The following is a 12,639-nucleotide window of genomic DNA, read 5'->3' as shown; positions in this document are numbered from 1 at the left end:
TTTAAATTGGAGACAATATGTTTATCTATTATTTAGTATTTCCAAAGATTGGAATTAAAGGATATTGGTGAAGATAATAAGGAATGAGAGTTGATTAATGATTTTCAAGAGATATTTGGAAAACAAGAGGCGTGATTTTATATTAATTTCAAATAATTGTCAAAAATAGATGAATTAGATGCATATTTAATAGGATTTGATTAAATGATGGTTTTGAACGTTATAAGGGTCAATGATTTTCAATGATTTAAAGATATTATTTCCTTAATTAATATTTTAATTATAAATGTCGGAATCCGAAAAAATAATTATTTCCTTAATCAACATTCTGAAAAGATTTAAAAAATCCTATTAACATTGTGAGGATGACATCATCAAATTGATCCAGGTGTGGAAAACTATAAAGGAAAACCAATCAATGGACCTGATTGTTGAAGATGATGTAATCAGGTTTCTCTTTTAATATATATAAAGATGTGATATGTGTTATGCTAGTTGTCTTTGTGATACTTGCATGGAAGACCCCGGGGGGAGCCCGTAGCAACTAGATATAAGACCATGTGGGGTAGCCCATGGCATTCTCAGGTTAAGACCATGTGGAGTAGCCCATAGCACAATGATGTAAGACCCTGGGGGGAGCCCATGACATCCTTACAGGTTTTTTGTATGCATGGCTTATGTGTTATATTTAGCTTTTATAGCTAGCAGGAAATGTGATACAAGTAGCTTTTATAGCAACAATATATGTGATATGTGGTTTGTGTGTATGGTATGCTCTAGGAAACTCACTAACATTCATGCTTACCGGTTTTGTTTATGGTTTCAGGTATCATCGGTTTGGAAAGGAAGGGCTCGGATTGATCACAGTGCACACACCTATGATTTCCGCAATGAATGATTTTGGGATGAACTCTGATAAATGTTTTACTTAATGATGATTTGAATTGTTTAGAATAAATGGTATCAATGTTTTAGCTATATTAAAAATGAAATTTGTACCTTGGATTTTTGGGTCGTTACAATAATGGTGTTTTTATGTTTGAAGCTTTACCTTGTAATAGTGTGTATGAAACTGTGACTTATGTTGATAACCTAGGCAATAATGTGTTTCTTATTGATTCGTCCAATTGTGTGGACAAAGCATGCTTGTGTCATTGTCATCTTGGGCACATAAACAAGAAACACATCACCCAACTCCAAAAGGATGGATTTTTGGAGTCATTTGATCCTAGGACATATGATGAATGTGAATCTTGTCTCTTGGGCAAGATGAAAAAGTCACCTTTCACTTGAAAATGTGAAAGACGAAAAGTATTGTTGGACCTAATTCATACGGTTGTGTGTGGCCCACTCAGATCCCCATAAGAGATTCCAATCGATACTACATGACATTTACAAATGATTATAGCAGATATGGTTGTATCTACTTAATCAAACATAAATCAGAAACCTTTGAAAAGTTCAAAGAGTTTAAGCACGAGGTCGAAAATCAATTTGGCGGGAAGATAAAAGATGCTCAGATCTGAGATAGGTGGTGAGTATGTTAATATTGAGTTCCATGACTATCTTAAAGAATGTGGAATTATTTCACAACTGAATCCTCCCATAACACCACAACTTAATGGTGTGGCTAAGAGGCGTAATCGAACCTTACTGGATATTGTTGGGGTGCAAAGTTCTTCATGTATGACTTTGTAGATGGTTTGACTTTTGTAGACCCACTTGCATGTGGTGCATTAGCCTTATGACTAATGATTATTAGAGAGTGAGAGAGAGACATGTAAACACCTTTATATATAGTGGGTTCATACCACTTGTAGAGGTGTGCTTGAGAGATGTAGTCATAGTGATTAGTGAGTGAGATATTTATGAAGTTGTAGACTAGATCCCTTTTCGTACTCATTTACTATGATCGAATATATCTTTTAGCACCCAAATCACCATGTTCAATTGTGCAAACATTAATTCCACATGCCAAACCAAGTTCTTATGTCACTACAATTGGTATCAGAGCACGTCTTCAAGATCAAGGTGATTTTTGAAGAACGATTCTCGGTTTGGCAATTTTTGTCGCAATTTGAGCAATTTTGGTGAGTCTCTCTCTATGATCTCTCTTAATCTCATTAAATCGTGCGTTGCATGTTAAATTTTTGATCATTTTGTCTCGGTTGGATCGAATTTGTTTCAAGCCCAATTGTAGATCCAATCTATTTTGTTTCATAGATCAAGCAAAATCTTGTTTTCTAATAAATTTTTATTCAAATTTCGAATTCAATCCAATCACATAACAAGTTACTGTTCATCATTGGTTTTTAAGCCTATTAGTCACTTTGATCCGATAATGTCATATTTGAGCCCATAAAAATTTCAAAACTGTTCATCTAAAGCCCAATTCATGAAAAGATTGCTCTGATTTTTCTTTTGTTCAAACATCTCGATTATTCTTAATCAGTTTGTTCTATCTTCTGCTTCGATTTAAGATGAATACTCACAAAATCGAAATTCAAAATTGATTCATGTTCTTGTTCATATTCTTGTTCATCTCTTTTTGTTGACTCATATTCTTTGAATCGAAATTGATTCATGATGTCGATTTAGAAATTCCTTTGGAAACGATTTGAAAGAAAATTCAAAATTGACATATCCTCTTGGTATATGGATGATTGTTTGCAATTGATTTCGAAGTTAATGTTGTTAATGTCAAGTTCGATTGTAGAATCTGAAAAAGAGTTTGATTTTGTTATACTTGGAGTCGAACTCAATTTCTTTTGTCGATTCTTGAATCTATGATTGGTTTCGATTATTGAAGACCGGTGATGTTTTTGTTCGTGAATGAAATTGCTGAATCATTGAGTTGGAGTCAAAATCTATTTGGTTTGATTTTGAGTCGATTTCTTCATTCTCATCTATATTTGTGGATTGTCGATAAATGATGAAGAACGAATAGTCAAAGCTAGAAGTCAAAATCAGAAATTATTTTGATTTCGTATGATTTGGAATTCATAGTTGATTCGAATGTCTTGTGGTCGAGACTCTTTTAAATGTCGGGATTGAAAGTCGATTTCGAAGGAGGAAGAAGATAAGCATATAAATAAATCAATTTGACTGTTATGGAAAAGTGCTTCGTTATCTGGTCGATTTGCACTTGATAAATCAAAGTTATGTTTTTGATGTTATGTACGAAGGCTCGATAACTGGATTTTTGGATCTTCATTGAAGTTGTTTGATGAATGGACAAATCAATCGAAATTTGAGTTAAGAACGAAGAATTTGTGTCAACACTGGAATGAGATTCTTATGAAAATGGAATTTTGGGAAGAAGACTTGTATTAAAGAAAGCTTGGAAGAGTAATTTCGTTAGTTAGCTGGTATTGGATTGTATACGAAGAAAGTGTTTTTGATTTATACGAAGGGGTGTTTGGGATTTCGTATGAAATACAAATGTTGGATTTGTACGAATCAAAGAAGAAGGAAAAGTTTCGAAAATGATCCTTGAAATTTCGTGTGTTCTGAATAAAAGTGCAAATGTTATGAAAATGGCCCCTAAACTTTCGTACGAATTGGCCAAAGTTTCGTATGCTTCTTCAACATTTCGTATAAATTGAACAAATGGCAAAGAGTTTCGAATTCGACCCCTAAACCTTCGAATATTTGACACTTCGAAAATTAACTCAAGTTTCGAATGTTTGACACTTTTCACCCAACTTCGAAAATTTTTGGAGTTTCGTATGTTTGGGTGATTCTTCGTTCGATTTGAGCACAAAGGGTAGAATTTTAGAAAATGGTCCCAGATGTTTTGAATGTTTGGCGGTTTGTACCCAAATTCGAAAAAGGACTGTTTTTGCTGAAAATTGAAGAGAGTGCATTTCAAGCCCCTACAGTTTGTGCAAATTGATGCTTTCTACCCAGCTCTGGAAAAGGGGGAGAGTTTTGCATATTTTGCTATTTTGGGCACAACGGGTCACTGCAGAATTTTGAAATTGACAATTTCTACCTATTTTTGAGAAATTTTGTTAAAGCCGATCCGTGAACGAAGCTAAAAATTGAATATTTTTTGGGTTTTCCGGATTGAAGCACAAAGATTATGCCACATGATAAGGGGGAGTTTTGACACGAAAAATTCCAAATACAGCACGTTCTTTTTCCTTGGAGGTTTTATAATCAAATTTCGATTATAAAAAGGAGGAGAAGTTTATATGGAAATTCGAACTTGAATTTTTCATATTACGCGGATTTGAAGACCGAAGTGATCTTGAAGTTTTGAAGCCTACGAGATGATGCAATTGGAAGTTCGAAAATGATGTATTCGAAATGGGTTTGGTTTTATTGAAGATTTTTGGGGTGTGCTTTATGCTCAACTTTTGGTGATCAATTTGGAGTTGGAGAAGCTCGTGATCATTCGTTGATGCTCGGATTGTATGGTCTCACATCCTAGAGCCCAAATTGAAGAATCATGGAAGAATTGAAGATTGAAGTTCGTTTCGATATGTGTCACCATTGAGGCTCGAACCGCGTAGTTGCTCGACTTTGGAAGATTTGAAGTGGGTCATCCATTCCTAACTTTGAGGGGGGAGAATGTTGGGGTGCAAAGTTCTTCATGTATGACTTTGTAGATGGTTTGACTTTTGTAGACCCACCTGCATGTGGTGCATTAGCCTTATGACTAATGAGTATTAGAGAGTGAGAGAGAGACATGTAAACACCTCTATATATGGTGGGTTCATACCACTTGTAGAGGTGTGCTTGAGAGATGTAGTCATAGTGATTAGTGAGTGAGATATTTATGAAGTTCTAGACTATATCCCTTTTTGTACTCATTTACTATGATCGAATATATCTTTTAGCACCCAAATCACCATGTTCAATTGTGCAAACATTAATTCCGCATGCCAAACCATGTTCTTATGTCACTACAGATATGGTTCGTTCCATGATGAGTCAAGCTTCTCTTTCGATTCATTTCTGGGGTATGCCTTAGAAACATCTGCCCATATCGTGAATCTTATTCCAAAAAAGAAGGTTTCCAAAACACCACATGAGATGTGGAGAGGGAAAGCTCCCTCTCTTGCACATATCAAGGTCTGGTGTTATGAAGCACTCGCAAGACGAGAGACGCATGACAAACTTGAACCGATAGCCGAGAAGTTGTAATTGTTTAATAGTTAGACAAGAAGGTATTCCAGAACCTTCCAACCCCTTGAACAAAGTTAAGGAGGGTTTTTAGGGTTTTTGGAAGATTCCTTATGGATAATTAGGAAACTAGATAATAATCTGGATTTGAAATAATATTATTTTATTTCAAATTAAGGTTTCTAGGGTTTTCCTATCAGCTATAAAGAAGGCCCTTTGGCATCATATTTTCGGCCACATAATATCTTAAGAGAATAGTAGAAAATCATCTTCTCTCCCCTCTTCTCAAGTCTTCTTGCTACTAGGGTTTTGGGTACAAACCATTAGAGACATTCATTCCTTTAGTGATAGTTTTCCAAGATTTTAAACAATGATTCATCTTTGTTATTTGCAATAGTAATTAAAATGGTATGTAACTCTAATTGACCTCTCTCCTAGGGTTGTTTGACATTCATAGTTAGTTGCTATCAATAAAGAAAATATAGATCCTTTCTAGGTTGCATGTGAACTTAAGGTTTAAAGTGTTTTTTTTTTCCACCACATGTAAAGTTTTTATAACCTAGAAAACCCATTAGTTTTCGGTACTAGTACTGGTACTGATGGTACCAAATCCCGAATTTCGTGAATTTGGGGTACCGAGTACTGCCCCATATTTTTAAATTCGGTATGGTTCGGTACCGGTTCCGGTACGGTATCTATACGGGAACGAAATTTGGTATAAATTGTTCATCCGTAACAACGGTCACTTGGATTTTCTTTATCTTACTAAATGATATCAAATGTGACGGGCAAAGTAGATTAATGTGACTAAAGGTTAAACAATAGTCACACATATAATTAATTGACGTGTAAACTTATTGATATAGTTTAAATGATTAAAGATGTCTAAGTTACGTTCATTAGCCATTTTGAAAAGTTTTGGTGTGTCTGAACGATAATAAATGTCATGGTTAACAATACGATAATAAATGTCATGGTTAACAATAGTTCATGTCGCCAAATAGATAAAAATAGCAATGAAGAAAATAAATTGTATGACAACAACGAAAAAATATAAAATAAAATAAAACCAGGGTAGTAATTTCATGTGACTATAGGTAATATAATAATCATATTTAAGAAAAGAACATTATATGACTATACAATAATTACAACTACAATTTACATATAATGTATGTGTAATATATAAAGAATAGTCACACACAACAATATTTGTCCACAATGAAAACAAGTTATTGGGGTCATGAAGTGAATAATGGTCACATTGACAACATACTTGTGTTTGTAAGACAATTACTGTCATTGTTTAAATGATTTTCAATGTCGAAATAATATATAATAATCACACTTAAAAACATATGTATGTCTGAATGGTGGCAATAGTCATTCTTAAAAGTATTCATGCAGCTATAATTTAAAGGATAAAATATTTAAAAAAAGCAATCGCATGTCTATAAAACACTTTCGGTCATGCTTTTCTTAAATGTATGTGTCTAAATCTCATAAAATAATCGTTTGTGTGACTAAATAATAGCAAATGACATAGTGAAAAAGTATTTATGTGGTCGTTGAATAACAATAGTCACCGTGAAAAAATGCAAGTGTGTCAAGAAGGAGTTTACAACCACATTTATTAGACAAAATGCATGATTACAACAGCACTTTGACCACGGTTTTCTTAAATCGATGTGACTAAATACTCAATAAACACTCATTTTTGTGAGTAAATAGTAGCAAAGGCCACACTAACAATACATCCATGTGGCCTTTCGATAAACAATAGGAACTAGCAAAAAACGATTGTGTGTCTAGAAAGTGTTTATGGTTACATTTAATGGACATAATGCTTGATTACGCCAAAAATAACGGTACCCAATAGCTACACTTTTATGCCACGGTCACAGTTTTTTATATGATACAGCCATTAAATTTTAGAGTGACCGTATGTTGGCTAGAATGACATGAGCTTCTTTGACACTTCCGATGAAAAAAAAAAGGTGTGGCTTTAGACATATGATCATGGTTTTTTGGAGTGACCATAGCTTATCTTTATACTAGTGGATCTTCTTGGTATCCAAACACAGAAAAATCACTTCTTCATCATAACTTAACTGTCACCTTTATTCCACCGTCCAACTACATTAAACACAACTTCAACACCACCCTTATTCATTAATTCTAGCCAACACCATATTATCTTTATTGCCAAACCATCCTCAGACTCAAGAAAATCATTTGTTGATCCATTTATTTAATTGAAACCAGAAAACACTGCAAAAAAAAAAAAAAAAAAAACGAATAAGAAGCGACGCATAAATCAAGAGGAAAGCAAACACCTGTAATTCAGAAAAATTCCATGTTTCATTATCTACATTCCAAAGGTCACCACCATCTCCATTACAGGTAACCTTAATCACCAATACCATTAACCTCCAGCCTTATTACCTTAAGATTTGTTACCTGCAACATAGATAAAAACCCACTTTTCATTCCCTTGTTCATCACCATCTCCCCCTCATAATCCGCGTCGTCGGACATCACTATTGATTTGTTATCTGCAACATAGATAACTGAGTTTGTGACATTTGATAAAAAACCGAATGACCATTTTTGTAATTTTGTGTTTTTTTCTCACACCCGCAATTGATAATTACCCTGTGCAGTATCCATACTTGCTTTTTTATATTGCATAAACATTTCATGATCCTACATCTAATATCATTTTAAACTACATTTGCCATTAAAGCAACTAATTAGTTTATTCACTACTGCTATGTATAATATTTTTCAAAAACAAATTGATTTGGGCTAAATTTCTTTTCTAGCAATTTGAAATATGATATAAGCTTAAGCTGAGAAAGAATAACAACTTACAGTTGTTTTAATCAATTTTTAAAAAATGTATAGTACAATATTTTTTTTAATATTAGTCACTTTATTGCTAATCACTTTAATAATGATATAAATAAAGAAAAGTTACAATTATTTGTACCATCGACAAACAATCTTTCTTCTTTATTCACCAATTGATCATAATTGATAATTAGTAATCTTCCTTTTTGGGTCATCCTAATCTCTTTTCAGTACCCTCATGATAATACCAAACAAACAATCTTTTTTTCTTTTGCGCAATTGATAATTGTCGGTTCATTCATACTTTTTTTTTTCTTTTGCATAAACGTTTCTTGTTTATGAATCTAATATCATTTGGAACTACTTTTTCTATACAACCCATCAAAAAAGAAAGAACAATCTAGAATGGAGGTTGCTAATAACTTGATTGGAAAAGTCGTGGATTTGGTGTTCGGAGTAGTTAAACAGGAGATTGACTACGTCCGGAATTGCACTGAAAATATTGATAAGCTGAGGAATGAAGCTCAAAAGCTCAATGATATGAAGGGCATGGTTCAACAACGAATCAATGTAGCTAAAGATAAAGGAGATCGTCTCTTAGATGGTGTACAAAACTGGATCGAAAAGGCTGAAGCTGAAGTATCCAAGGCCGGGGAGTTTCTTGAAGGAGAAGCTAATGCTAAGAAGACATGCTTTAACACACGACTATGTGTCAATTTGGGCACCCTCCGTCATTACAGTAAGATGGCATCATCCAAGACAAGTACTATTCTGCAGATCCACGAAGATGGCAAAACATATGAGAGTTGTGTCTCCATCCCTGCTCCCACTCCAAGTATCATAGACCTATACGAAGCGAAGAATCTTGATGATATCAATACACACAAGTTTACTCTGGATGAAATCATTAAAGCTCTCTCAGATGCAAGCATACAAATCGTTGGAATCTTCGGATTAGGAGGTGTAGGAAAAACAACATTAGCCAAGGAAGTTGTTGCAAAAGTGAAGAATCTATTTGATGATGTTGTGTTTATAACCGTCTCAAAAACTGTAGACGCTACAAAGATTCAAGAACAGGTCAGAGTAGCAGCAAAGCGAATAATCAATGGGGACAAGGTTCTAATTGTTTTAGATGATATATGGGAGGAACTATTACTCTCTGATGTGGGCATTCCGTGTGGGAATAACCACATGAACTGCAAGATTTTGTTAACGTCAAGAAGCAAAAATGTATGTGAAGCAATGAATGTGCACCATAATATCTGTGTAAACACTTTGACTGAAGACGAATCGTGGATCCTTTTTAAACGCGTGGTTGGTGAGAAAATAGAGACAGACACTAGCTTGAAAAAAATCGCAAAAGCTGTCGTTCAAGAATGTGGTGGATTGCCGCTCATCATTCAAGTTGTGGGAAGAGCGTTGAGAAGCAAATCCAGTCCAATATGGGAGGCGACACTGGATCGGCTACAAAAACATGCCCCTCTAGATATCGCTCCTGAGATAAGGAAGGCATTTACTCATTTGAAGCTGAGTTATGAGTATCTTGAAAGTGAAGAAGCTAAATCGTGCTTTTTACTATGTAGTTTGTTTAGAGAAGATGGAACCATTCCGGTTACAGATTTGGTAAGCTATGGGGTGGGTCTAGGGATATTTAATAATCTCGATAGCATTCAAGATGCAAGAAATAGAGTTCAAATTGCAGTTGAGACTCTCAAATCATCTTTCTTGTTATTGCCAACGGAGTACATAGAACTTGTTGAAATGCATGACGTTGTTCGTGATGTGGCATTGTTAATAGCTTCTAAAGGAAAAGACAATTTTTCGGTGAATGCTGGAAAACGTTTGAGAGAATGGAAGCCAACAAAGAACACTTCTGAAAGCTACACGAAGATCTCTCTCATGTATAATAAAATTTCTGAGCTTCCTGATCAAGACCTTCAATTCCCTCTTCTTGATACCTTCATTATACGAGGCAATGAACTTTCATTTGTCCCTGATGAATTCTTTCGAGGCATGAAAGAAGTTAAAGTTCTAGATTTGTCTTATAACCAACTCTCCTTCCTCCCACAATCAATGAAACTGCTCAAAAAACTCCGCATGCTTGATCTAACTGCGAACTATGGCATCAATGAAATTTCTTTACTGGGGGAGTTAAAAGACCTTGAGATTCTAATGCTTGGATTTACTGGAATTGAACAGATTCCTGAAGAGATTGGTCAATTGACCAGTTTAAGGATGCTGAATCTTGAGTGTTGTGAGTTTCTATCCTGTATAACATCTGGTGTCATATCAAGGCTCACTTGTTTGGAAGAGTTGTACATTTTGAACTGTGGTGGAGATATTGCTGAACTTAGTCTTGTCGAACTAAGTAAGTTGAAGTCGTTTAGAACTCTGCATTTATTTGTGTATAATCCTGGTTTTTTCACCCAAGGTACTGCCGAATTGGAAACATTAGCAGGGTTTTATATTCAAATTGGTGACAGATCACATTATGTTTTTTCAATACAGAAGTCTCATATACGACGCGTACTGTATATTGCTCGCGTTGGGAACGTATTTACTGATTCGGTGAAGAAACTGATTCAGGTAAGTGAGTCTATAGTGTTGGAGTCGATAGAAGATATAAATAGCATCCTACCAGGCATGTATCAAGAGAATTTTAATGATTTAAAGTCTATCACGTTGCGTGGTTGTCACAATGTTTCATGCTTGGTGAAGACTATGGATCAAGATGCAATGCAAATCTTTGGTGAAAGGGAAACAAAGGAGAAGTTTTTCGCCCAAATGGAAGAAATCATCTTGGTAGATCTGCAATGCTTGGAGCTTCTATGGGATTGCCCACATCAATATATAAGCTTTGGTAGTCTACAAACAATCAAAATTAAAGGTTGCCCCTCCTTGGTAAATCTAATTCCAGTAGCTACAGCACAAGGGCTTGTGAATCTGAGTGATATAGAGATTCAAGATTGTGATAATCTTGTAGTAGTGATTTCGGCCAGTGATGAACATACAACTGATGGTCAAATTGAGCAAACAGATGGTACTAAAACTGATGCAGATATCGTGTTCTCTTGCCTTACCAGGATAAGCTTGAGTGGTTTGTCTGGACTCGATAGCTTCTACTCTGGTCATTCTACCATCAAATATCCTTCTTTGAAGTTTATAAAGGTGGAAGGTTGTTTAAACATGACGAGATGGGGTCATGGAGTCCATGATATACCTAACATCAAATTTCATGATCAAGGAAGAGATTGTTCCATCAATGATATCATCGCAAATGAGGTATGTAAAGGGTAGATCCACACATATATACCACTATATTATTGTTTTGTTATGCTGTCTAACCTGTTAATAACTTTTCCAGGCCAGTGGAGAAATAGAATTTGGAAGTCTGAAATGATGATTAAAAAAGTACATCGCCAATGAAACACCTGGTACTAGTGAATGGATTTTATAGTAAGTTTTTTTTAATGATATGTTTAATATTGTATCGTATATATATGAAACAACTCAATACCAACTAGGCAAATACTGATATTGCTATAATAGTATATATATTTTGGTGCAATTTCTTAATGTTTTGAGCTATATTTCGAATTCAAAATAAATGATATTAATATGCTTTGAATTGATAATCTGCAAATAAATTTATAGCTGATAAGATAAAAAGCCAAGTGAAGCAGATAAGGACCAAAGTGAAGATATAGACAAAAGTAGAAGTATGTGATGCGTCCAAGCACAAATACACGACTCGTAGAGGCTTAAGACTTCGACTAAAAAGTGGACACTTACCACAAAGTGATGCGTCCAAGACAATTAAGTGTCACGTTTGCTATCGGTTTAGAAAATCTATATAAGGCATGATCTCTAAGCCTAAAAGTGGTGCAATTTGTGGCAATCTTAGCACACAAGTCGAAAGATTAATTTTGAAAACCATAAACCATTTGAAGTTGGAAATCAACATTGGAACATTATTTTGAAGATCAAAGAGTGGAGTTCCTTAGGAATCGTTTGGTTTGCTTTATTATAATGTGTAGCAATTCCATTATGAATTCTTTCTGTTTTCTAGTTATAATTATGGGTTGATCGCCTTTTACTTTCGCTTTTACTTTCACTCAGATGTAGAGGAACCACTTTGATTATGCTTTGATTATAGGATTTGGATTTATTAGTTGTCTAATTGATTGTGTTTGATTGCTCATAGATCCTTATGTACTGAAGATTCGATTTTTATTACATATTTATGTGGTTTATATAGTTTAGAGAATCAATCTGACTATATTAAGTTGAATCACAACATGTTTTACGACGGACAAAGTTCTTATGATTAGTAATGGACATAATCCTAAGGGTTAAGAAATAAAAACTTTAATGTGCAAGATTACATGTAATAACTATTAAAACGTTGCCGTGGGCATCCTAAACAAATAAAATATCACTGCTCGAATGCACTATAGGATATCACAGGGAAACAGAGTCGAATCCTCGGGAACACAGCCTAAAATTCAGTGTCACTTTGCATAAGACACATACTAATCATAAAACAAAAAATATAAACAGGGGGATTTTGTTTGTAATTAAATCTAAAAATTGCAATGAAATAAACATAATAAATTCAATAATAAAAAACGAATTCAGTTCTGTTGCGACTTTCCT

The 12,639-nt window shown here is 34.5% G+C and overlaps 1 protein-coding gene across 2 annotated transcripts; it reads left to right on the top strand.

Moving 5' to 3' along the window:
* The first annotated feature begins 8,256 nt into the window (after nucleotides 1-8,256).
* LOC145159285 (disease resistance protein At4g27190-like) lies at nucleotides 8,257-12,163 on the top strand. 2 transcript variants are annotated; one of them, XM_079078222.1, is made up of 3 exons: nucleotides 8,257-11,265; nucleotides 11,348-11,417; nucleotides 11,638-12,163. In XM_079078222.1, the coding sequence occupies exons 1-2, from the start codon at nucleotides 8,389-8,391 to the stop codon at nucleotides 11,381-11,383; spliced, it is 2,913 nt and encodes a 970-aa protein (XP_078934348.1). In that variant the 5' UTR covers nucleotides 8,257-8,388; the 3' UTR covers nucleotides 11,384-11,417; nucleotides 11,638-12,163. The 2 variants fall into 2 exon arrangements, 1 of the variants encoding a protein (XP_078934348.1); XR_013737601.1 differs by having other exon boundaries at nucleotides 8,258-11,265; nucleotides 11,348-11,439.
* The last annotated feature ends 476 nt before the right edge of the window (nucleotides 12,164-12,639 follow it).

The sequence above is a fragment of the Lactuca virosa genome, chromosome 2 (assembly GCF_052849685.1).
Source record: "Lactuca virosa cultivar CGN04683 chromosome 2, Lactuca_virosa_CGN04683_v6, whole genome shotgun sequence".
Classification (NCBI taxonomy): domain Eukaryota; kingdom Viridiplantae; phylum Streptophyta; class Magnoliopsida; order Asterales; family Asteraceae; genus Lactuca; species Lactuca virosa.
The sequence above is the reverse complement of the archived record's forward strand: the minus strand, read 5'-3'. Positions and strand labels throughout refer to the sequence as shown.